Raw genomic sequence first — 24,040 nt, 5'->3', positions numbered from 1 at the left:
GAGCTTTGTCCGGAAATAGGTACCAGCATTTTGTGGTATAATGTGTGGGTATTTTGCAGTGCTCACAATAAGGAGCATTCTGCGCTTGTTTTTTCCAAGGGGTTTTTGTTCCTCTCTTGGTGAATAGAAGTTTGTGATTTTCGATACCACGAGATTCGTCGATGAGATCGGCGAACAGTGACTCGGTAGTATAAGACTCAGGGTCTTTTCGGAGTGATTGGATGATTTACTGGGTCAATGTCTCATATTCGTCGCTCAGGCTATTCAGCACTCAGGCAATTATCAGTTGCTTAGGAGGAATGTTCTTGCCCTTGAGATCGTCATTGAGTGTCTTGACCTTGATGAGGTACTCCTCCATGGTGTCGAAGTCCTCAAGGGCCGTGTTAAAGAATTATTTGAAAATGAGGTACTCGGTCGTGAACCCTTTTGGGTGGTAGCACGACTCGAGGGTTGTCCAGGCTGTTTTGGCATCGGAACAATCTTTGATGTAGAGCAGGGGTCCATCCTCACACAGGAGCTGTATGATAGACAGCGCCTTCTCGTTCTTGTTTTGCGAGGTTGAGGTGGTGAGGGCAGGGATGAGGTCCTCCTTGTCAAGATGGCCTTGACGCGGATAGCCCAGATGGTATAGTTCTCGGAGCCTTTGAGCTTGGCGACTGAGATCATTTCGAGGGACGTCATGATGGCATATGTCTCATAACCTCAAGGAGGATTATGGCAGAGGAAGGAATGGTGGCGGTGAAGATGTTTGGGAGGAAAGGTTCTTAGGAAGAATGTGGAAGAAAGATGGTGGAGTCAAGCAAGTCTGATTGTATTGCAAGAACTTGATGATAGTTGTGATGCTAAAACTAATTCCCCTGGGGGATTTGACTCCTATTTATCTTTGCACTTCATGTGCTGTGTTTGGTGAGATTCCGCAATCGTCTGTCCGGAAGCAATAAATCGCAATCCTCAGTCCGTCCGCGTCAATGAACGTTACGGTTCACTTGTGTTGTATCTTTATGTCACGTCAGTCCGCAGGCGTCTGTCCGTTAACGTGTCTTCATATTTTTAGGTCATGTTGATATTCTTAGATCTTACACCTATGCTAGGGGCCCTTGAAGCTAGTGACTCGGATTGATTGATTCCACGATCTAAAGGGACTTGATCATTTCTTGCAAGGGGGTAATGTCACGTGTGACAGGTTTGCTGTTTATTATTACTTTTGTTGTTTGCTTTTGAAGCTGCATTGAACTAGCCGGAGGGATGTGCCAGAGAATACATGACGTGAGGATCTATGACAAGGCCCCATCTCTCACTTCCCTTCTTCCTTCTCCTTCCCTCTGTCTTCAATATTCTAGCTCAAATGCACTCTTCTATCTTTGAAGAACTGGCATCATCGTAACAAGCATCAACAAATTACTTAAAAAATAGTATAAAAGCAACTTCAATGAAAGAAATGCCATCATATACAAAGAAAATATTATTGTATCAACAAAAGCATTCAAGTCAAATATTCTATATATGTACCACACATTTAAAGAAAGACAAAAACTTAATATACTAGTTATTGGCAAAAGGAGTAGAATAAATTTCATCAAGATATGGCATGTGTGACGGGCCAGAGCCCGGCGATGTGACCATGTGACACGAGGTATCCAGGCGCCCAAATTCAATGGTCCTGGGATTCACTGCGCCGCTCAGCTTCGCCTATCCTATTTGATGTCGCGCCACACAACGACACAGCCTCGGTAGAAGGTCACGTTACTTTACGTGGCACAGTGTTCGAAGAACCAATCAGAGGCGAGAGACTTTGCCAAGAATGTATTTCGGCCGTAGATAGGCGACGCAATCAATATTGATCTATAAAAGAAAAATATTTGAAATCTATCATGGACTGCAAAATATGTCTGCTTGCAAAGAATAACAGACGTATAAACCAAGTCAGCCAACACATTAGAATCTTCCAAGAAAATTAATTGAAAGAAAACATAGTGTTACGAGCTAGTGACATAGTTTTGCAAGTCAGATGGGAAGGGAAGAGTCCACAGGGCGGATCTCAGGGATGTGTTCGGGTAACGTGCGTGACATGGTGTGACGGGCTGGAGCCCGGCGGTGTGACCATGTGCCATGGTCTGTGCGCCTTGGCGGACTTGGCAGGAAGTCGGGAGGATTCTGGCGGATTCCACCGTCATGTTCTAGAGAGTTCTGTCCGAGCTGGACAAACACTCTTAAAGGCTCCAGCAACCCATGTAGATACTTTTCTCTTCAAGTTTGTCGTAGACTGCAAGTAGGCAGAACCACGACTGAATCAAGTTCTCTTTCTAGCCCTTCACACATGGAAGGCTTACATCAAACCAACTAACTCACCTGCCACTTGTCTTACATCCTTCTGTTTCCCTTCCACCTTTGATAATCTAGTTTAAATGTTATATTTTTCTTGTTTGAGACGTTCTTGGCATCATCGTAACACAGTGATTTAGGAGAACCATTGCCAAGAAATCTATGATAGCAAAGCCTATTACATCACATTTCCAGACAAGAAGTCTAGATTAATATGGATTTTCCTACTTCGCAAAAGAGACGAAGCATATTGTGACGAGAGCACATAGAATTAGGACTGTGAGGGAAGGACTGGCACATGATGGGAGGAACTGGCTGTAGTTTGGCTGTAGTGTTATATCTTCTTCCTCCTGTCTCTTTCTCTTTTCTTTCCTTCCCTCTCTGTTGTGACACTGCAGGTGGGTTCTGCCAGGCCTGTCCAGGCGGTGAGTCGATTCAGGTCATGTGACAGGAGGAGGAGAGACGAGGGACTTGTTTTGTTGCGCACCTCTTTCGTTTTCTTTCTTTTCTTTCTTTCTTCTTCCTTTCCTTAGACTAGTTATCTTGTCGAATTGGACTCTTTTTCAAGAATTGCCTACCGTCACAAGTCTTGTTGTTTTAGACAAAGGAATCGATTTGCTTCTGTTTACCTTCTTCGTAACACATATGATTGTTCTAAAAATTTGAAATCCCACGATGAAGATAATACCAATGAACGTATTAATCATGGAAATACGATGGATGCTGTGATGGGAAATTGTCTTTGAGTATTTTGACTCCTTGTTACCAGGCCCATTGGCCTTGGCTGGGGCGTGCGGGAGACCCTGACAGGTCTCCGGTACTCCGACATTGCTTTCCACCCACTGTCAAGCGTGTCATGACGCGTGTCATGACTTATGTCATGTGAACCTTATCTGTATTAGTGTTTGGTTTGCCTCCCCGGACTATCCGGGCGGGCCGATCTGGATCGTCCCCGCTTGACTGGTGTACTACGTTAGATAGTGAGAGAGGCTTGAGGATAAAAGACCCAGACACTTCGGGTTCTTGTTAGATCCTCAAGAATCAATTGATGTTTCTACCCACACTAAGATATTTTGATTCGTATCGTCTACTCTATTGCCTTCGGCTACAAACTCCCAGTATTACCACTCATCCTCTTATCTCATCGATTCACCATCTTCTACCTGACCTTAGTCCTTTGCTATTGGGTCGTCCACTACTCCATCCAGTATCTTGGGACTCCCTCCTTACAGCATTATCCTGATTATTAGGCGGCGAAGAGTGCAGGGATTTTATGTCCGATGTCAGGCTGACAGACCGGATATCACAACTGAGGAGCTCCAGGACCTCTTTATTAATGATCAGCTAGAGAGCCGTACCCTACTCTCCAAGCCTCTCGCTTGGCGAATCTTGTGCCAGGAACGCGTCCATACTGGGCTCGGCGTCGAAACGCACTCGAGTCTATGCTGAAGATGATTGGACCTGCCCAGTGCCCACCCTTTTGTCACGAAGTAGCGGGGAAGGCGGTGGCAGAACGGAAGCGTGCGGGGAAAGCATAGATACATGGCGGGGCCATAGTGAGAAGCGGGTCTGACCCGTTACATACGAGTGTGGGAAAAAAGAGGCGGATATCCCTGAGACCCTGACTTCCCCTCGCTTCTCAATCGCTACTCTGAGCACATTTGTATTATCGCACCCCGGCACCATCACAGACTTGCGCATGCCACTACCTTCCAAATACAGGGTCGCGATGCGGGGGGTAAGGGTAGTAGGCAGAACCAATGCCCATGCGAGAACGGCCCGAATGAGGGGGATAATCCCTTCTCTGAATGCCCCTATATCAACCCCGCTATCAAGCCAGCGGGGTAGAAGGCGGACAAGGAGGCAAACGAGCGGTTCAAACGAGCATCAAAATCGCCTAAGTTCAATAAAGCTTACACAAAAGCTTTAGAGGAATTCCAGAAATCCACGGATCAGACCGAAAGAAAGGATAGGACTGCATTTTCCACGTCCATATTTCACTAAGCCAGATGCAATCTATCAACATCTTGGAGAAAACATGAAGGTGCGAACAGGAACGCGGTACAAGTAGGTCGCAGGGCACGTGCACCTTCATGTTTTCTCCAAGATTTTGTAGATACCTAGCATCTGGCTTAGTGAAATTACATCAAGTTTCGCTCCAGCCCTTCACACTTTTCATCCTATCGACCAGCAGTTTCCTCAGTTCAAGTAGGGAACACTGAGACTACGATCCTTGGGTTCGGAACCCTACGTGTGGGCCCACTGATAGCATCGATGGCACATCCTTTTCCTCTGAAAAATGTGGCCTTTGCACCTGGTTTTCATCTGAACTTACTATCGGCGGATCGAGCAACAGATGCGGGGATATTTCTTGATGGTAGGACCTCCTGGAATCTGACGAAACCCAGATCTGCTGTGAAGGGCTGAAGCAAAACTTGTGCAATTTTGCCCGGCCCGCCGCTCTTCGGAGGCCAGCACTCCGATTGGCCTTCGTGGAGGGTTATGATTGATTGAGAATAAGCTCACAGACGACGGAGCTGCCATCGGACACGCTCAGTCTCAGTTCCGTTACGTGTTCACTCGACTGGGGAAGAACGCATTGAAAAATGTCAACACGTATGTACGAGAGGGCCACAACTCACGCGGCCCACATGACTTGATCCTTTACCTCGAGCGTATCTACGGCGATACCAATATGACTGCCCGTGCTGCCCAACGCCTGCAGAACCTCCGCCAAGGCGAGGATGTCCCCTTTCCACAATTCCTACCGGCTCTGGAACGAGAATTTGCCGATGCGGGAGCCATGGGCTGGCCCAATGAAGTGAAGAAGGCTACGTTACTGAACGTACTGAACACCGAACCCCTTCCTGGACACATCCAGAACTATCTCTCATTTCCGATTTTCAGGTTTTCCGGACCTCTTGTTAAGGGGTAGATAGAAACAGAAGACTATTGACTAGGTAAGAAGACAGCAAGATGTAGGGCTCTGATACGAGCAGGCTCAGACATGAGCATAGTCCATTCGGTAACGAGACTGAATCTTGGAGAGCCCTCATGGCACTCTCCAAGTCGAAGTATTTAACATGAGTGTAATGACAAATGCTCAATGCTCATTGGCACAACAAAGTGGAGAAGAAGAGGGGAAAACTCCCTCGTACAACATCGCAGTCTTTCACAGACTTATCCAACGATCGTCTGAGATCTCCTGAGGTAATCCAAAGCCATGCAAGGCCATCCAGGATCCTTTAGGATCTTCCGAGATCAAACAAGATAATGCGGGGTCCGAGTCCCAAGATGGCGGAAACCCGATAATCATCAGGACTCAGATCCATGATAATCCGGAGTCCCGTCCAAGATCATCCAAAGTCCACGCCACCGATGACGTGTGGGGCCGGACGATCATACAAGGTCTGAGCGCTAAGTGATGTGAGGGTCCCAAGATGGGAAACCTGTAACACCGAGCCATGAGAGATAACGCTGTCATGAGATGTGAGGGGTCCTAGGGTAGGACCCCGTAACACCTCTCTTCTCTTACCGAAACACCACCACCGAAATGGAGCACCACGAAGCCGCACCCCCTAGCGCATCCTGCTGCTGGCTCTGGTTGGCCATGTGTTCAATCAGTTGGTTGAGCCAGCCACGCGGGAGGCTGCGCAGCCTCGTAGCTAGGGGGTGCGGCTTCCTGGTGCTCCATTTCGGTGGTGGTGTTTCGGTAAGAGAAGAGAAAAGAGACACTTGGTATGACCTTGAAGGTCGTTCTAGGAAGAGAAGAGAGGTTCGGAAATTCGGAAATTCGGAAATGAGAAATATGTTACGCGGTGCCTGCTGGTCACTGTGAGTAGAGCTGCTTCCGGGTTGTACTCGCCTAGTTCCACTTCGAATCCCAAGAGTATCTCGCAACCGTACCGTTGCTGTGCTAAGCCTTACACGGACTCGGGTCCTGTTGAGTATCTTGCAGGATGTGCCAGTAGTGCGCGCCAAGTAAGTCAGTCACCAAGTGTTACCACAAGATGAGCTCCCCTACTTGTAGGTTGGGTTGTCTTAAGGGTGAACCGTAGAGTGCAAAGTCCAATAGGTAGTAACCAAGTAACAATGTATGATTGATCGCGAAGAACTAAATACATGTCGGTGAATGAGCGTCCTTATATATCAAGTTCTTCATATCCTGAGTTCTGATCGGGTCATATCTGAGGGTATGATCCGATCATATCCTGAGCTCTGTTGTATCATAGCCAGGGCTATGATGCGTCATGTGACTGGTGGTTGCCTCAGCTGCTGTTGGAGCGTGCCTCGCCAGTCACGTTATCTTTCCCGCATGACGTATCCAAGTTGATTGGACTTCCTGTCTTCTGGCAAGTCCACGCTAGTGGGGTTCGTAACAAAATAGTTCTGGATGTGTCCAGGAAGGGGTTCGGATTGTATCTGGCTTAGTGAAATTGCATTCAAGTTTTGCTCCAGCCCTTCACATCTGCCACCTGAACCGGAAATCAGGAGTTTACCTCAGCAGGTGGGATCACCAAACCCCTGATGGTATGCCTGAAAGTCCATGCATCCATATGGCAAATCAGGTGTCAGGCATGTGCCCAGCATACGAAGTGTCTATCATCTCATCTCTGATCCACGACTTCGGGAAAGTTGCCCTCTCATCCTACGAACCGAAAAGATCAAAGGGTTTATCTGATCTATGGCACCGACGCCTAGGGCACGTGGGAGCTGAAGTCATCAAGCACCTACTGTCACGGGGTATACCAATCAGAGGGTGACAGGTCACTGATCCTTTGAAGTGTTGGCCTTTGATGTTTCATGTGTTATACCAATCAGAGGGTGACAGGTCACTGATCCTTTGAAGTGTTGACCTTTGATGTTTCATGTGTTATATCAATCAAAGGGGACATGTCACTGATCCTTTGAAGTGCTGACGTGAGCTAACATGTGATGATTTGAAATCATGTGTTGATATCTTTGTTGGTTCATGTTCTCTTTATTTGTTCATCACCTTTGGTGTGACTGAGCATCATGGGGTTAGAGGTCATGTATCTATAAATCTACTGATCGAGCCGGCCTGGGAAAGGCAAGAATCAGTCTCTGTTCTACTGTCAAACCTATCAAGTCTTCTTCTTCTTTACATCCAATCTCTTCTTACCTAGTTGACAGGTTTTCTGTCCTGTAAACTGCACTCCCTTTCGAGCTGACTGTCCTCGGTCAGGAAAGACGATGTAGAGAGTGACCAGGTTAGAGTTGGGGAAATGGCAACATCAAGATTTTTTCTTGTTGCCTCGTCGTGTCGATGTCTTCTTCTTCTTCTTCTTCTTCTCCTTGGCCTTTTGCCGATAGTCCGCGATGGCGTCTTTCGCGGATTCCATGTTGTAGTCAGGGACCCATTCGTTGTACTCGGAGGGCCAACCTTGCCATTTGACGAGGAAGTGCGTTTGGCCGTCGAACTTGTGTTCGTCCTTGACTTCCTCGACCTCATAATCTTCCTCATCCTCAAGGTCAGGCAATGGCAGTGAGTTGTCGCCGTCTCGTTTGTGGCTTTCGTGCCAGGGTTCCAACAAGGAAACATGAAAGACATTGTGAAGACGGGAGTACTTCTCAGGTAATGCAAGTTGGTAAGCCTGACTGCCAATGGGTTTGAGTACCTTGAAGGGGCCAATCCATCTTGGAGACAACTTGCGGGAGGTTTTGATCCGGAGATTGCGGGTAGATAATGCAACAAGTTGGTTCCAGTTAAACTGCATCGGCTTCCGTTTGGCGTTGTGATATTTGGCCATTGTTTCGTTTGCAGCCTGCCAGTGTTGCACGAGGCGTTCTCGTAGTTGAATGGGTGTTCGCTTGTCGCGTGAGCTCGAGTTGTCTTTCGAGATTTGCGATTCTTTCGGCGTCAAGTTGCTTCTCAAGGATAGCAACTCGCTCAAGGACAAGTTCGAGAGGAGACCGATGGTGTTCTTCGGTATGGGTACTAGTCGGCGCGTTCGAAGACATTTCCGGAGAACTTGTGGTCGTGGGACTTTGAGAAGGAGATCGGGTAGTTGTCGCAAGGCGACGGGTGGTTTGGCGAGTTTGTCGCATAGACATCCTTTCTTCTTAGGTAGTTGAAGAAGAATCAGAATTGTTAAGGGGAACTGTTTACAGGACAGAAAACCTGTCAACTAGGTAAGAAGAGATTGGATGTAAAGAAGAAGAAGACTTGATAGGTTTGACAGTAGAACAGAGACTGATTCTTGCCTTTCCCAGGCCGGCTCGATCAGTAGATTTATAGATACATGACCTCTAACCCCATGATGCTCAGTCACACCAAAGGTGATGAACAAATAAAGAGAACATGAACCAACAAAGATATCAACACATGATTTCAAATCATCACATGTTAGCTCACGTCAGCACTTCAAAGGATCAGTGACATGTCCCCTTTGATTGATATAACACATGAAACATCAAAGGTCAACACTTCAAAGGATCAGTGACCTGTCACCCTCTGATTGGTATACCCCGTGACACCTACGGGAGCATGCACCCCATATCACTGTCGATGACACCAATATAGACCTAGATCCATCTGAGATCTGCTTCTTCGCTTTTCAGATCTCTTTCACCTGACGTCTTCTTCTTCCTCTTCTTCCTCTTCTTCTTCTTCTTCTTCTTCTTGTGTAGCGAAACTTCGGCCTCCTCATACTTCTCTCTCCTATGCTGACTGCGCTAAGTGTGTGTTTTATCACTTGTTTTAGGCAACTCGGCAGGACTCTATCCTACGTCACAGGATACCGCAGAGTCTGACACAAGCCGATCGGATTGTCCAGTGATCTAATTTTCCTGCGCCGAGCTCCAGAGTCCAGAATGATATCGACCACCTTGCCACGCTCGTCCGCCGGGTCCAGTCCCATAGCTGCAGTAACACATACTGTATGCGGAAAAGCAAGGTGACAGGAGAGACGGTATGCCACTTCCATTTTCCCATGGAGTGTCGTGAGACTTCGATCCTGGCCAAGCATCCAGGATCAAGGTACTTTACTCTTTTCCTGGCCCGTAACTAATAACAATCCCATGATAATGCGTATAGTCTGACCATGGTCCCAACTTGGCTTGCAAATGTCGACATTAAGGTATGTACGGGGAACATCGGCTCTGCCGCTCATTTGACGTATATCTCATCAAAGTATGCTTCAAGGTCCGAGATTCAAATGGCGCCTTTACCGAAATATCATGACTTGGGTTCTCGAGCATGTCTCGTCTCACAACCCCTTGCTTTCTGCTGCGACGAAGCTCCTGAATTCGTTGATTGGCGAGCGAGACTGGTCTGCCCAGGAGGCCTCCCATATTCTCCTAGGTCTTCCACTTGATAGTACTAGCGCTCGGTTTGCGACGGTTGACTGTAGGCATCCTTCAGCGCAGGGCTAGTTCTACGGTCTACCGGGGAGCGGAGGACAGAGGTGACGGAGAAGATGTTACTGTATGGTTTCAAAGCTACGGGCTGAGATCATGCAGCCATGCTTCTCTCTAGAACTTTGCAAGACATTGCGCCTGCATGGCAGAGGCCTTACCCGGTTCGAAGGGTTGCGGCCGTTCTTATCAATGGCGTGACCTTACCGTCTTACATGACCCGATGTTCCGGCTTCCGATTACTAGCAGCTCATTAGCAGCTCATAGCTATGTATACTTCAGAGTCCACATACACAGTTCCGGATCTCCGCTATCTAATGGTGCATGAGAAGTCTATGATCAGCTTTTACCAGCTATACTGGGGGGGATGAACGCTGCCGCGAGATCTTTGTCCATCAGCGAGACTCATCGTTTGGGGGGCTAAACATCAACCTGGCAGGGGACTTTGATCAGCTCCCTCCGGTCTTTGGAAAGCCTTTGGTCTTTACGGGGGAAGTTCATAGGCATGGGAATGCGCAGGGCCGCCAGCTCTAGTTTCTCTTTAACCGGCCAGTCGAGCTGGGTGGCATTGTCCGCCAGCAGCGGGACTCGGAGAAGGGACTTCGTCTAGCGCTCGATAACCTTCAGAAAGATACGGTCACAGTAGATGACTGGAGACTGCTCGCTTCTCGAGCAGGCCTTGTTATCCCAGACCAGTTCCCCCGCTTCTGAGGGGCCTTCCGTATCTACCCCACAAGGCCTGCTGTGCCAGCCTGTGGGATCTAAATCATGACCGCCTGCAAGATCTACCGGCCCCAGTACTTCAGGTTCATGCAAGCCATACTGGGACCCTGCGGGAGCATACAGCTTCGGAAGACCAGGCTGGGAACCTCGCTACGCAGAATGAAGTTGTGGTTGGTGCTCGAGTAATGCTGCTTGGGAATATCTGGACCGCCAATGGACTCGTCAATGGCTCGATTGGCATTATCCGGGATATCATCTGGGGCCAGAAGCTGGGGGTCCGGGGCGCTAGAGCCCCCTGGTACAGATATATTGAGACACTGAGTTGTAATTTATCTCTTTTACTAGTTACAGTATGTGTTTTCGGGTGGCCAGCTCGGTGGTGAATTACGTTAGTTGGCATTTATATCTAACACGGCATGATTCATGAATCGACTACGGAGTTTCTCATATACCTAGGCGGGATGCTGGTACTCTGCCTATTCCCGGCCCCCTGGGATCCCTCCTGGTCCAGGCAGTCAGTCTTGGGACAATAAAGAATACAACCCGTTTTGCCTTCTTTGCCTGAATCTATCTCATTGCGACGCTTGTTGCAACGCTTGCGTCGCCTTACTTACGGCCAAAACGACCTCGGAGATAATTCGGCTGGAAGTCTGTCCCTCCGATTGGTTGTTCGGCTGAGAATTCTTTCCCTCTGATTGGTTGTCCTTCGACTCACGGATTTTGCCTCTCCGGTGACTTTCCGCCTGCCTTTCACGGCATAGGGCTAGGCGAAGCTGAGCGTCGCAGTTAATTCCCAAGACCATCGGGCGCCGGGAGACCTCGTATCTTTCCTGATTTACAGGTATTACACCTGAAACCGTAAACCTCTACAGCTCTATGCATCATAGTATGTATATATAAACTAGCAGTGGTATCAGTTCGCATTATCTCATGATATTTGCGCCAAAGAAGACAGATACACCTTGGTATTCTCGTAGGCCAGAAAAGTGACCCATGTGCTTGGAAGTACCCGGAAGATATTTGGGCCAAGTCCCTTGTAGAAGCCTGCAATCCCCTCTTGAGCCCAGATCCGAGAGAAGACATCAATGGGCCCCCGATATAGCAGATGGGCATCATAAGTCTGCAAGCGTGACCGGATCACTTGGTAAGGATAGGTTACGCTGCCAGCAAATACTTTTGATAGGCTGGAGATGGCGAAAAAATCAAGATTACCCAGCACCTTTTCAGCACCCGAAGGGGTTTTCTCCAGAGAGCCATTGGGGTTCACGGAATGGGATCTGAAAATCTTCAACTGCTCATACGCCATAAACTGGAGCGCCCCATGGCTGACACCAAAGAGCGCCGGTATGAGACCTCGGTAGAAGCCAGGTATCCCCTCCGCGTGGTATATTTGTCTTGCCCCAGACACGAACGACGAATATGCCCCCGGAGCATGGGGTCCTGTTGATAACATGCGAGTTTTGATCACCCAGATTGGATTTGTGAGCACCGACGTAATAGCGCCTACGCAGCTCCACAGGTCAGTTGAAAAGAGAGAATCGGTGCCCAGATGGTGATTAGCGCATACCTGCACTCCCAGATGCGAGAAGATAATCGAACGATGTGAGAATCTGCCTTCTCTCCTCGCGATGAAATCGAATTGTATCCTTCAAACTGCTGTAGCATAGGAAATACAGACCCCAGCTCGTGGAATTTCCGATCAGATTGGGAGTAAGTCCTCGGTAAAAAGCGGCGTAGCCGCCCTCTTGATAGAAGATTTTGCGGATGATCCGAAGAGAACCACCGAGCCGGGAGACTGATCGATCAACTATATATAAAGGAATTAGTCAATATATCTTCCAAGGGAATAGCGAGGCTTGCCCTGTAACCTAGTCTTGATCATGTCAAGAGGATGCAACGACAGAGTCGACACAATTCCTGCTGTGAATCCCGCTAGGGTCTCCACAAAGGACGGCGAGAGGCCATCTTGAATAGTCATGAACCCGCTTTAAATGGAGACAAGAAGATGAAGTCTGTGTGGGGGGAGGGGCTTTGGGTTGGGAGGAGAAAAGATCAGACGCAAGGCAGAGGAATCTTAGATTCTTAGATAAGAGATAAAGATAGCCCGGGAGAAGATATCAGCGCGCTCCGAGACCCGAGTACATCTCGAGATGGAGATTTCGTGATTATTTCTGAAGCAAAAGTAATTCCTACTAGATCCAGTTGCTTGTACTTCAAATTACATGAGCTTGTATCCAAAGTAAACCCGTATTCGGCGAGAGAGAGAGAAAAAAAGCCTTAAAAATACAAAATGCCCCAGAGCTCTGACAAGCTTTGATGAGGATATCCAGATATTTTGAACTCGCCATCCAGTGTAGGGAATGGCCGAGGGCTCATTTGACTATCGGAAGATCTCCATCATACGCCCGGCATTCATTTCTCCATGTGTCGACGTTTAGGCAAGAGGGGAGAACAATCTAGTTATCGCGTTAGTCATGAGAGCAGGAGTCCAACCCGGAATTGCAGCAATGTACCTGAACAGAGACGGCTTAGGGGTGCTATAGGTGTAGCCTGTAGGTATGTTAATTGGTTGTCTTGAGCATACCCGGGAGGCATAAAGACATACCCAGATAGATAATCAGAGGCAAGTATCCACTAGATGATTATCGTCAGTTTGGAAAGGCCGGCTGCCTCACAGGGGACTTACTAGTGAATAGCAACTCGAGAAATATCAATGACCTTTGAGGCACGCTCCTGGACAGATTAAAAGAAAGACTTAGAAACCCGAGGTCAAAGGATTGCCAGGGTTGCGACTTACCTTGGTTTCCTCGGAAAATTGAACCATCGTGAGTGTTGAGAAGCAAAGTTGTGAAATTGAAGAGATCAAAAAGAAAGAAGAAACAGATCAGATGGGTTCAGCGATTCGAGAAGATATTGGGAGATGTGGCTAGTAGAGGGAGTGGAAACAGGGAGGACGCGGAATCAAAAGGTTTTCGGAAAAGTCACTGACCGCAGAGCTCCAGCTTTCTTCACCTCACACTTCTCCACCCCCGTCAACTCATTCCCTTCCATTTTTCTCCTACCTTCTGGGACCGTGTCGCTGTATTCGTTTCATCGAATTTTAGTCCAAGGTCACTTCCGTTGCTTGTTTTAGTTGGTCTTCGCAATTAGTACACCGCCGTCATGTCCGGCGCAAGGCATTGGTGAGGCCCTCAATCCTTGCTACAGGAGTCATAATGCTAATTAAACCCAGGGAACAAGATAAAGAGGCAACAGTCTACATCGGGAACCTTGATGAGCGGGCATCAGACAGCCTAGTATGGGAACTGATGCTGCAGGCCGGGCGCATTGTTAACGTCCATCTTCCTAAAGATCGAGTCACCCAATTACATCAAGGATATGGATTTGTCGAATTCATCAGTGAGGAAGATGCCGAATATGCAGCGAAGATCATGAATGGGATCCGCATCTACGGAAAACCCATTCGTGTGAACAAGGCTTCGGCCGATAAACAAAAGACGGTTGAAATTGGCGCAGAGCTTTTCGTCGGCAACCTTGATCCTATGGTTACCGAACAGGTGCTCTATGATACATTCAGCCGCTTTGGCAATCTAGTCAATTTACCCAAAGTAAGATCCTCTCAGACAACAACCTGATGTGCACCATTGACAAGATCCTCTTTTTCTACCAAACACAGATTGCTCGTGACGACAACAATCTCTCCAAGGGATATGGATTTGTTTCCTTCGCCGATTTCGAATCCTCAGACGCGGCCATTGCCAACATGAATGGTCAGTACCTGATGAACAAGCAGGTTTCGGTACAATACGCATACAAGAAGGATGGCAAAGGCGAAAGACATGGCGACGAAGCGGAGCGAATGCTGGCAGCCCAGGCGCGCAAACATAATGTGCAGCCACCAACCCAGCAATCTACGCAGTTCCCCGGCGCTGGCCCGGTAGCAGCAACACCGCCTGTCATGTCGAACACGGACAGTTCTCGGGCCTTGGGGACAATACCATTGCAAACGCCCGATCTAGCCATTGGCCGGGGTATGCCACCAGCTATGACCTACCAGAATGTTCCCCCTCCGAGTCGACCTGTTCCACCCCCAGTCTCTTCACCACTTAATACCCCACCTCCTGGACTCCCTGCACGACCCCCGCCTTCCCAAGCTGGCTACGGAGGCCCACAGTCGTTTTTACCAACTGGATTCAACGGCGCTGGGCAACCGCCCTTCGCCCCACAGGCTGCACCTCCACCTGGTTTTGGCCCGCCTGGATATGGACCCCCAGCCGGTATTCCCCCTGCATTGCCACCAGGCTTTCAACAGCCCGGATATGGAGGCACTCGGTGATGTCCAGCGGCTTTATACTAAGAGCCATTTTCCATAAAACTCTGCCACTGTAACCCAGGGGAGATGGTTCCTTTGATATGAAATGATGACTCGATAATCAAACTGCTTCGACAAGTTCTTTATGGCCTTTTGCTTAATTACCCTGAGAACAAGCTGATATGGAGGTGTTGCCCCAAATCGGGAACTAGTGCCTGTTGGCTCTTAGATATGATTGTCATAGTTATGCGAATCTTAGTTGTCTATTCAAGAGCGGCAAACGGGTTGCCCGGCGATACTCTGATGACATGTCAGTTTGATCAGAGTCAATTGGGATCGAGGATCGAGGGCTCAGGAATACAAGGTAAATGCCCTGAACCCTGATTGTAAGGATTCTGCTAGCGAATTGTCGGCTCTGACACTAATAACAGCAAAGAAGAGGGAAGAATGTGAGACAATAGGGCAAGGGAAAAGGACAAAAGAATGGACATGCTGCGCTGGATACGACTGTTGGTTAATCAAGAAAATGAGACAAACTTAGGGTCTCTCGGCCGGCCGTCAGGTCCGATGTTGTTCTTTGCGAATCGTTGCTCCGTGTAAATCCGACGTGCTTCGTCAAAATTGACCTTTCGACTCTTCATAATTTTTCTCACTTCGGTCTTTGCTTGTGGGTCCAAGCCAGCTCGTGAATCCCCATCTGCGATATTGGCAGAGATGTCGAATTGTGATGAGTTCAGGCCAGCCTCTAAATCGGCAGTGAAACTGGAGGGAAGACGGTGATAGAGGTAATCAGGCACTTGGACTAGTGGTGCCCATCGTGACCGAGTGAGGTACAGTGCTATAGAGCGGTTAGAACGTTGAGACTCATTCATTATTCTCGCTTCACCTTCGGGGTGATAAGAATTATCGACCTACCTGTCCCACCACAGATAACTGAGAACAATAGGAAATAAAAGAGAGTGTATGTCATGATGGTGAGTGGGTTTCGAAGTATTTCAGGTGGTGTCAGATGATAGATCTTTGCGATATTGTGTACGGAGTATGCTGAAGTTGGCGCTCTCAATCAAGGTTGAAGGGAGTACTCAAGAGATGTTCTGTCCCGTGAGGCAGGAGGCCATCAATATAAAAGGCATGGGAGAATCAGTTGAGCATCAAGAACAAGTCTTCTTGGGAGTTGTTAAGGTTGGAAAGGCATATATATAGCGTCAGCTCCTCCCTTGGAAGATTCCCAGTTGGTTGCCTGGAAGGTCCCGAGGTCGCCGGAAGCTGTCCAATTGGTAGCCTTAGTGGACTGGCAACAAGGCAACGAGGCCTTAAGGCTCCAAGGCATTAAGCCTATTCCTAAAGTAGCCGCCTTAGCGAGACCCCGTCCAGTCTGAGGTCTTGGCATTTGACACACACAACTTGATTGAGGTGAAGACGGTTTTGATAGCGATTTCGATCTTTCAATTCCCCAACTCAATATCCCCTCCTATCACAATGTCCACAAACATCTCCAACGACCTGGTCTGGCAGATCACCCGTACGTTCCGACCCTCCGCACTTATGCTTTTGGGGATTCTATGAATTCCCTATACATATCGAAGCTTTCTGGAAGCACTCGGACTCTAGCTCATTCTTTGGAACAGGCCGCCAGAATGCCTTCCTGGTCAACCGCAACTCCGGCGGTGGCTCCCAGTTCTCCCGGGATCCCTTGAACCTGCTGAACAAGCACTCTTTCAAGGTATGGGCCTCGTATGGTGACCAGTTGAGTTGGTCAGGTTTCAGGGAAATGAATAGCTGACAGCGGTTTCTTTTGACGCGTGACAGTATGCCGGTTACTCTAACAACAAGGTAAATAAGCATCACACTGCCTGCCTCTTTTGGTCTTACAATAAATTCCCCTTGTCTTCCGTACAGAAGAAGGGGAAATCAATTCATGGTGCTAACATCTTTTTTTTTACCTCCAGGCCATCGGTGTCCAGGGTACTGAGAACGGTGTCGTCGTGATCACCAAGAAGCCCAGCAACCCCCAGCAGCCCGCTCAGAACTTGGTCACTGTCACCTACGGCCCTAGCTCCTCCAACCGCAAGTAAGTGAACCCTAAGTTCTATGCAGATTACTTGGTGTACGTTGTTTTTGTAAGCAGTGCTGATTATTACTTCTTGCATAGGATCTTCAAGGGTGTCGCCGACAAGACCGCCAAGAACGGCTACCGTGCTGACCTTCGTGAGGAGGCTGTCGCCCGCGTTAGCGCCGTTCGTCGCTCGCAGCTCCCCAAGAAGGATGCCCCTGCCAAGAAGCTCCGTGGTGTCCAGGCCCGCAAGGCTGCTGAGGAGTCAGAGTAAATCAGGTCTCTGAAATATGAGTCTGATTTGTGGGCCATGATGGGTCGGGATTGAGGAGAGGAGACCTGATAGGCGTATGTGAAATGCCGTGCTGGACTTGGAAAAACCATGTAATCTAGCAATCTTGGTCTCAGGGCAGAAAACAAGAAAAGAAACATTGTCCTGTCCGACCTATTCAAGAGAGAGAGACAATCTCCCCATTTTCAACCGAAGAGATATATCAGCCCAGCACTTATATACAGTCTGAAATGTAACCTTGGAATGATATGATTTCATCCATAACCGACTGGTCGGCCCGAGCTATAACGCTGTGAGAATGATCCGCCTTTTCCCGATCGAAATGACCCGGTGGCCCGGGAAACTTTGGGACAAAGATATAGAAAGCACGAAAATTGCCGGAAACCTGAATAACCTAGCAGAACAGGGTAAGGGAAGAAGAATCTATGTTATGTTGTAAGGGTTGTAGTTGATTTGGAAGTATGAATGTATGGCGCTAGGGTAGTTTTTGAATTCATCGATCATAAAGTATAGCTCTTAGCAATTATACATGAATCTTAGGGAATATATACAATTGACATAGAGATATATAGATGTGTATGGTTAAGATAATAGTAAGAGAATCTATACAATCGTCATACCCATTCACATGTCATCAGACTCAAAAGCAACTCTGGCGTTTTCCGGGGTTGCCCCTCCCACCTGCCCCTCTTATAAATTGCACCCCCCCCTCCTTTCTTGAAGCCCTCATTCTCCATCTCATTTCCCCATCACCAAACAATTTCACATCATGGTTAAAGCTGGTATGTTTATAGCTTATTTTTCTATTTATCCACTAATCCATTGGTAGTTGTTCTCGGAGCTTCTGGTGGCATTGGCCAGGTCAGTTCCCTTCCCCCAGCTCCTTGGTCTTCAATTATCAGCTAAACTATTGATAGCCTCTCTCCCTTTTGTTGAAGGCTTCTCCTCTCATTGATGAGCTTGCCCTCTACGATGTTGTCAACACCCCCGGTGTGGCTGCAGATCTCTCTCACATCTCCTCAGTCGCCGTATGTTTCATCCTTTAGTGTGAGGGCATCACTCAGCACGCTAACAATTGACCAGAAAATTACTGGCTACCTGCCCAAGGATGATGGATTGAAGCTTGCCTTGACCGGTGCCGATGTTGTTGTCATCCCCGCTGGTATCCCCCGTGAGTGAATTCGACACGAATATCGCATTGATCCTTTTGCTAATGAGTTTCATGGCCTGCAGGCAAGCCTGGTATGACCCGTGACGATCTTTTCAAGGTCAATGCCGGTATTGTGAAGGGTCTCGTCGAGGGCATCGCCGAGTTCGCCCCCAAGGCCTTCACTCTCATCATCTCCAACCCCGTGAACTCCACCGTCCCCATCGCTGCCGAGGTCCTCAAGGCTGCCGGTGTCTTCGACCCCAAGCGTCTCTTCGGTGTCACCACCCTGGACGTCGTTCGTGCTGAGACTTTCACGCAGGAGTTCTCCGGCGCGAAGAACGCCTCCGATGTCACCGTCCCTGTCATTGGTGGCCACTCCGGCGAGACTATTGTTCCTCTGTTCAGCAAGGTTTCCCCCAGCTTCCAGATCCCTGCTGACCGTTATGATGCTCTTGTCAACCGTATGTCGTTGACGTCTATTCCAGTGGGAGTGTTCCCCTTGCTAACAGTTTACAGGTGTCCAGTTCGGTGGTGATGAGGTTGTCAAGGCCAAGGACGGCGCTGGCTCTGCTACCCTCTCCATGGCCTTTGCTGGTTTCAGGTAAGTTTCACCCGCTTATCCGGAGCTACCACCGGGACTGACAAATACAAAGATTCGCCGAGGCTGTCATCAAGGCTTCGAAGGGCGAGAAGGGTGTTGTTGAGCCTACTTTCGTCTACCTGCCCGGTGTCACTGGAGGTGATGAGATTGCCAAGGCCACCGGTCTTGAGTTCTTCTCGATTCCCGTGGAACTCGGCGTAAGTCTCTCCAGAATTTTCAGTCTTCGATAGGACGATTAACTGACATGACTCAATATAGCCTAACGGTGCCGAGAAGGCCATTAACATCCTTGACGGTGTAACCGAGCAGGAGAAGAAGCTCCTGGAGACTTGCATCAGCGGCCTCAAGGGCAACATCGAAAAAGGCATCGAGTTTGCCAAGACTTCCGCACCAAAGTAAGGACTCCTGCCCTCGTTGGTAATTCTACCGGTGTATATATCCCGGTGACTCTTTTGTGCATTCATACCTCGCCATTTGCTTCTTCCCCACGGCTGTGATGACAATGGGAATTGGCAGAACGTTGCTAATCAATCTTCTCGCGGAAAGATAGGCTTTAAATGTGGACCACGAGATTATGAAACAAGCAGACACGAGCTGTGTACGGACCTTGATCAGATAGGCATAGGGTTCGGAACATAATTAGCAACCGACCTTCAATGGAAAGAAATACCAAAATTTCTTATTCAAATTTGCTTTACGTCTTCAGTATCGTCATGTAGCAAATGAAAAAAAGAGCCACAAAAAGGTACCGAGGACTCGAGTCATAAGATCGTAAAAGAATGTTGAGTATAGGACCAGCCCAGAACCCGGGTACAACCATTTCCTCAAGGCCGAGGTTGAAGCGTTTTGATCTGGAAAGTTGCCCCTGGTAAATCCGAGGTCTCGGCCTGCACCGTCGTGTTGATGCCCAAATTTGCTAACGCACCCCGGATGATACCGCAGGGAAACCAGAGGTACTGTGTCAATCCGTAAGCCCGAATGTCCCATTCAATGGTCGATAACCCGTTGCTTACTGCTTGTGCCATGGATATTGCTTCGCTCCGAACTGCCATGCTCATCCTGCCGAATGGCCGAAACGCGCTATCGGTCAAAACATATACACCCTATTTTATCGCCAGCATGAGTTTCATAAACACGAGTAAGTGGATGTCAACCCTTCCTGACACTGTCTTCTGTGACATACCCGGTGGTTTGTTTTCAAATTATCCACCTGTTTTTTGAACAAGACCGTCCACAGATCCTTGCAGAGAAACTTGATCACGTCCAGGTTGTCGGTAAAGCGAGGGCGGTCTCGGGCGAAGCTGTAGAGATTACATACAGGTTAGCAAGTGACTAGAGACCGGGGTGAGAAGGGACAATCGTTGCTGACCGCTCCGCAAGGCCTTGTCCGACGCGATAACCCAGAGACTCTAGACGAAAAAACGTCGTCTCTCTGACTTCCTCGTCTTCGATCTCTTTCCCTTCGGCCACAAATTCCTTGGCCATACGTTCGGCCATAGGCACCAATTCTATAAGAAGGAAGTCGAAACATGAGGAGCTGAAGACGCGGGCATTTGGATCTGCGGTACTGAGTGGTAAAGAGGTCGAATCGAAAGACATTCTTCGAAGAGAAAGGTCGCCGTACTAAAGTGGTAGAGGTTCACAAAGAAAAACGACGTGATGTAGAGAACAGGGACGTGGGTGGAAGAAGGAGGCCCGTTTTCCGGGGAGGTGGTTTAAAGCTAGTCCGCAATCTGAACCCACTTTCCATACTGCGTAGAAGATTATCACCTGTACTGTACTATAACTACGTACTGTGTAGTTATACATACGGTTTACGCTCAGTATGATCAATATCTTGAAGAGCATACATATATTATCATGATTCCCCAGTTATTATGTTCTAACTAACCTGTCAAATCTCGAAGGATAAGAATCCCCCCTTAATACCTATGATAGCCACTCGTGAGATATCTTGAAGACTTTCCAGCACTCCCCCCACGCCAAAAACTCCGTGGAAATATGCATAAAATAGTTCAAGACCTTGTACTTAGGCTGGAACAAAAAAGAAAAAGCGCACTTTATGGCGGGTATGAACCATTCAGAGGGCTGCGGGCAGGTGGGATATGATACTCCTGCCGGGGAAATGGCCGTGGTGGTAGATTTAGGGCTGTTCGTTTGGTAGGTGGCGCAGGGGACTCATCTTCTTCGTCTCCGCTCTCAGTAAGATCAATAACTTGAGAGATGGGTCGTTTTTTGCTGGACATACGCATCACAGAAGACGGAGTGGATGCCTCGCGTGACTGTGACTGCGCCGGTGTACGTTCTAACGTGCCATTCGGGGCACTTGGTTCCTGTTTTACAGCGAGATTTCCTGGTTCGCTGATCTCGATCAAGTCGTCCTCATCTTCTGACGTGGGGGTCATTCCGCCCAACTTCCCAGCGTCGGAATCAATGGGGGTTGACCATACACCGTCTGGTTCAACAGTGACTTGATCGATATCTGAAGAGGTTGATTGAAGAATATCATCAACGTACCTACGCAATTAGTCAGATCATACCATGCTAATATATTGATCGATTGGGAGGTGGACTTACTGGTCCACCTGTAGGGACTCAAAGCTAGTTGACTTGGAACAGACAGGACACGTCCAAGTCGGTGCTTGTTTCTGGAGCTCAAGGAACGAAGATGCATCAAAGCACTGGTTGTGAGTGCAAATGATGGAGCGGCAAGGCACCTGGATGCGGAGGGTAGATAAGGGGCACTTCAGGGACATGACACTTGATGTCGCAACGATTTCGGAGTCGTTCGCGCGGTTTTGCACTGTGAAAAAGAAACTAGATTAGAAGAGCGATCTGGAAGACAGGCATTTCTCTTACTTTCGCGGATAACCTGCTCCTTCGATATGAGTTTCCGCAATTTCAATTGCGACACGAGATCATCAATCGGATGCCGCTTCACGAGATTGGCAATTGTGAAGAATTTCTGTGTCCATGCAGGTTAGCCGACCATGCGCGTGTATCAATCCTTTGGCGGATTGGTAGAGATGGAGCGAGTCCCACCTTTTGCGTCAATGCATAAGTCATAACGATATTATTCGGGTAATTGGGCTTCTTGCGGATCCAGTCAGTGATGTCGGCAGGTTGCGTAGTTCCTGGCCTATTTTTCAAGCCCCTGAGATTGGCCTTCACTTCATCAAGATTCACTTTGAGCTCCACTTGATGGGGAAACGCAATGTCCGACTTGGTGTATTGTGTAAGGCCGGAATCACCGGCGCAATAGACCATGATTCGGATATTAGGGTCTGTTTGCAGCCTATAGGCAACCTGCTGTGATAGCATGACCTTCAGTTCCACGCTGTCCCTTGTTTGTTCACGAACTGGACAAGATTAGACCTTGGATGTCCAGCAAGCCTCGGAGTGTCCATGGCGACATACCTTTGCATTCCACTACCGGAGTCAAAGGCTCCAGAATTGTGTAAAATGGGCTATCCTTGAAGACCAAAGGACCTGGAGACTTATGAGCGGCCGCAGGAGGGTTCATGAGAGGAGCACTCGGACCAGAAGTGTATGAGAGGGGTGACATGGAGATTCCATGGGCCGTAGATCGTCCCTGCGCAGGAGATTGAGAGACAGGCGCTGGCTGATACAGCCCAGTGGGTGATTGATATGATACAGTGTTTGGAAATGTAGTAGCGCGAATACGCCTGGCTAGGGTATCGAAACCGACACTGTCAGATTCAGAGAGGTATTGGAGTCCTATTCCATTAGTCAGTATGATCCGTGAGGATAGATGAACCTGAAAGTGAAGTATGCATATAAAAGTTGAGTGGAAGCATGGTCCACAAAACCTGGCGGAGGGGGTTGACAAACGTTGAATGATACGAAACTGAAGGGTTGCTTTCAACCCAGACACCGGGAGGCCCTCATACCTCAACAAAACTTTGAGCTGTGGATTTGTGAGGGTCTTGATGAAGGATATGAGCGTTGTAACCTCTGACGACAGGCTTGAGGTCGCCATATTCGATTGAATTTCAGATAAGAGTGAGAAAGCGGTCCAAGGTTCCTCGACAAGGGTCCGATTCAGCCAGGCCAATTGTAAGGGATTTGCATCGATACATCTCTTGACCACGAAATGTATGAAAAAGGCCACAATCCCGAGTCATAAAAGGATGAGGTTGAGTCAGACTGATACTTCGGAGACGGGGAGTGTTCCAGGCGCAGTCTCCGGATGACATAATACGCTATCAACATGGGAAAAAAAAAATGTTGATTGTGTTATCAGTTTCGAGTCCTTCCCTGCAACATCAACTTTACCTCATCGACCTCACTTTCCGGTATTTCATATTTCTTTATTCACAATGGCAAAAAGTGTCCGAGCCAGCGTTTCCAAGCGCAACAGAGCCAACCTGCGCAAGAATGTGTTTGGCCCAATCGTCGATGCCAGAACCGAGAGATTAGCAGCCAAACTACAAGAGATTGCATCACAGCCACGACCTGAGGCTCCTCAGAAATCCAAGATGGATATAGTTGAGGATGAGGCTGGTATGTACACTTGCTTCTTCGTCTTCTTCGGGGATCCTGGCTTATCTCACTTTCTCTATCAGACCAAAAAACCAAATCCCAAACCGGCGAGGAAGGTTAGTCTACGACCCAGTCCTTGGAATAGTCCGATCTTGAGAAGCGCAGAATACTAAGTGCACCACAGAAATGGATATCGACACAATCAAGAGTTCCAAGAAGAAGCCCGCACGTGTGCAAAAGCGCAACCAGAAGCCCCGCAACTCAATTGTTTTCCAGAAGCGCCCTTCCTCCACCAAGAAGGGGTCCAAGAAGAAGTGAGGCGTGTTATGAGGAAGCAGAGAATAGGCCACGGAGATGGTGACGAGGCGGGGGAGATGAAAAAAAAGGCGTTTAGGAGTCCACAGTTACACCTGCGATTCACGTACATATGTTTCATAGTCTGTGCCTGATATTGAGGCTGATATACCACACCTATTGTTGAATTGTTGAAACACTTTGATTCGTTAACCTGGAACCAAGTCTAGGAGAAATAGCTTGTCTGGTGTTATGAAAGAGCTGATATAGATTACTCCAGATCAACATTTCTATGGATACCTAGGTTGTCAGATGCAGACGAAGCCATTATCCTTTCCTCATACAGCAATTAGCTACCTGACCACTGGGTTAAGGAAAGTTTCGCCCGTGACTCGTCAGCTCTGAGTCTCTGA

The 24,040-nt window shown here is 48.3% G+C and overlaps 9 protein-coding genes across 9 annotated transcripts; 4 read left to right on the top strand and 5 right to left on the bottom strand.

The window, feature by feature from the left end:
- Positions 1-7,577: 7,577 nt before the first annotated feature.
- Positions 7,578-8,093, bottom strand: N7515_003960 (uncharacterized protein; the record flags this gene model as incomplete). Its single annotated transcript, XM_056664704.1, has 1 exon — positions 7,578-8,093. The coding sequence occupies one exon, from the start codon at positions 8,091-8,093 to the stop codon at positions 7,578-7,580; it is 516 nt and encodes a 171-aa protein (XP_056523761.1).
- Positions 8,094-11,350: 3,257 nt separating this feature from the next.
- Positions 11,351-13,246, bottom strand: N7515_003959 (uncharacterized protein; the record flags this gene model as incomplete). The annotated part of the gene is made up of 6 exons (XM_056664703.1): positions 11,351-11,925; positions 11,990-12,229; positions 12,916-12,972; positions 13,028-13,056; positions 13,109-13,155; positions 13,220-13,246. 6 exons carry the CDS (start codon positions 13,244-13,246, stop codon positions 11,351-11,353), a joined length of 975 nt encoding a protein of 324 aa, XP_056523760.1.
- A 338-nt stretch (positions 13,247-13,584) lies between these two features.
- Positions 13,585-14,758, top strand: N7515_003958 (U2 snRNP complex subunit HSH49; the record flags this gene model as incomplete). The annotated part of the gene is made up of 3 exons (XM_056664702.1): positions 13,585-13,604; positions 13,655-14,030; positions 14,099-14,758. The coding sequence occupies 3 exons, from the start codon at positions 13,585-13,587 to the stop codon at positions 14,756-14,758; spliced, it is 1,056 nt and encodes a 351-aa protein (XP_056523759.1).
- A 494-nt stretch (positions 14,759-15,252) lies between these two features.
- On the bottom strand, positions 15,253-15,704 carry N7515_003957 (DUF2015 domain-containing protein; the record flags this gene model as incomplete). Its single annotated transcript, XM_056664701.1, has 2 exons — positions 15,253-15,572; positions 15,650-15,704. The coding sequence occupies 2 exons, from the start codon at positions 15,702-15,704 to the stop codon at positions 15,253-15,255; spliced, it is 375 nt and encodes a 124-aa protein (XP_056523758.1).
- Positions 15,705-16,213: 509 nt separating this feature from the next.
- On the top strand, positions 16,214-17,061 carry N7515_003956 (uncharacterized protein; the record flags this gene model as incomplete). Its single annotated transcript, XM_056664700.1, has 5 exons — positions 16,214-16,256; positions 16,321-16,457; positions 16,544-16,567; positions 16,684-16,805; positions 16,887-17,061. 5 exons carry the CDS (start codon positions 16,214-16,216, stop codon positions 17,059-17,061), a joined length of 501 nt encoding a protein of 166 aa, XP_056523757.1.
- A 787-nt stretch (positions 17,062-17,848) lies between these two features.
- N7515_003955 (malate dehydrogenase) lies at positions 17,849-19,229 on the top strand (the record flags this gene model as incomplete). The annotated part of the gene is made up of 8 exons (XM_056664699.1): positions 17,849-17,861; positions 17,909-17,940; positions 17,997-18,107; positions 18,163-18,250; positions 18,313-18,690; positions 18,746-18,830; positions 18,883-19,027; positions 19,089-19,229. The coding sequence occupies 8 exons, from the start codon at positions 17,849-17,851 to the stop codon at positions 19,227-19,229; spliced, it is 993 nt and encodes a 330-aa protein (XP_056523756.1).
- A 425-nt stretch (positions 19,230-19,654) lies between these two features.
- Positions 19,655-20,429, bottom strand: N7515_003954 (trafficking protein particle complex subunit; the record flags this gene model as incomplete). The annotated part of the gene is made up of 3 exons (XM_056664698.1): positions 19,655-19,933; positions 20,014-20,131; positions 20,200-20,429. 3 exons carry the CDS (start codon positions 20,427-20,429, stop codon positions 19,655-19,657), a joined length of 627 nt encoding a protein of 208 aa, XP_056523755.1.
- Positions 20,430-20,890: 461 nt separating this feature from the next.
- On the bottom strand, positions 20,891-22,830 carry N7515_003953 (transcriptional regulator family: Zinc finger MIZ-type; the record flags this gene model as incomplete). The annotated part of the gene is made up of 6 exons (XM_056664697.1): positions 20,891-21,347; positions 21,408-21,633; positions 21,690-21,795; positions 21,873-22,189; positions 22,248-22,568; positions 22,683-22,830. The coding sequence occupies 6 exons, from the start codon at positions 22,828-22,830 to the stop codon at positions 20,891-20,893; spliced, it is 1,575 nt and encodes a 524-aa protein (XP_056523754.1).
- A 340-nt stretch (positions 22,831-23,170) lies between these two features.
- N7515_003952 (DUF2423 domain-containing protein) lies at positions 23,171-23,651 on the top strand (the record flags this gene model as incomplete). Its single annotated transcript, XM_056664696.1, has 3 exons — positions 23,171-23,354; positions 23,417-23,449; positions 23,518-23,651. The coding sequence occupies 3 exons, from the start codon at positions 23,171-23,173 to the stop codon at positions 23,649-23,651; spliced, it is 351 nt and encodes a 116-aa protein (XP_056523753.1).
- Positions 23,652-24,040: the final 389 nt, after the last annotated feature.

This window comes from Penicillium bovifimosum (genome assembly GCF_028826915.1).
Source record: "Penicillium bovifimosum strain IBT 22155 chromosome Unknown utg000003l_segment0_segment0, whole genome shotgun sequence".
In the NCBI taxonomy this organism is placed as follows: domain Eukaryota; kingdom Fungi; phylum Ascomycota; class Eurotiomycetes; order Eurotiales; family Aspergillaceae; genus Penicillium; species Penicillium bovifimosum.
This window is presented reverse-complemented; position numbering and strand designations above follow the sequence as displayed.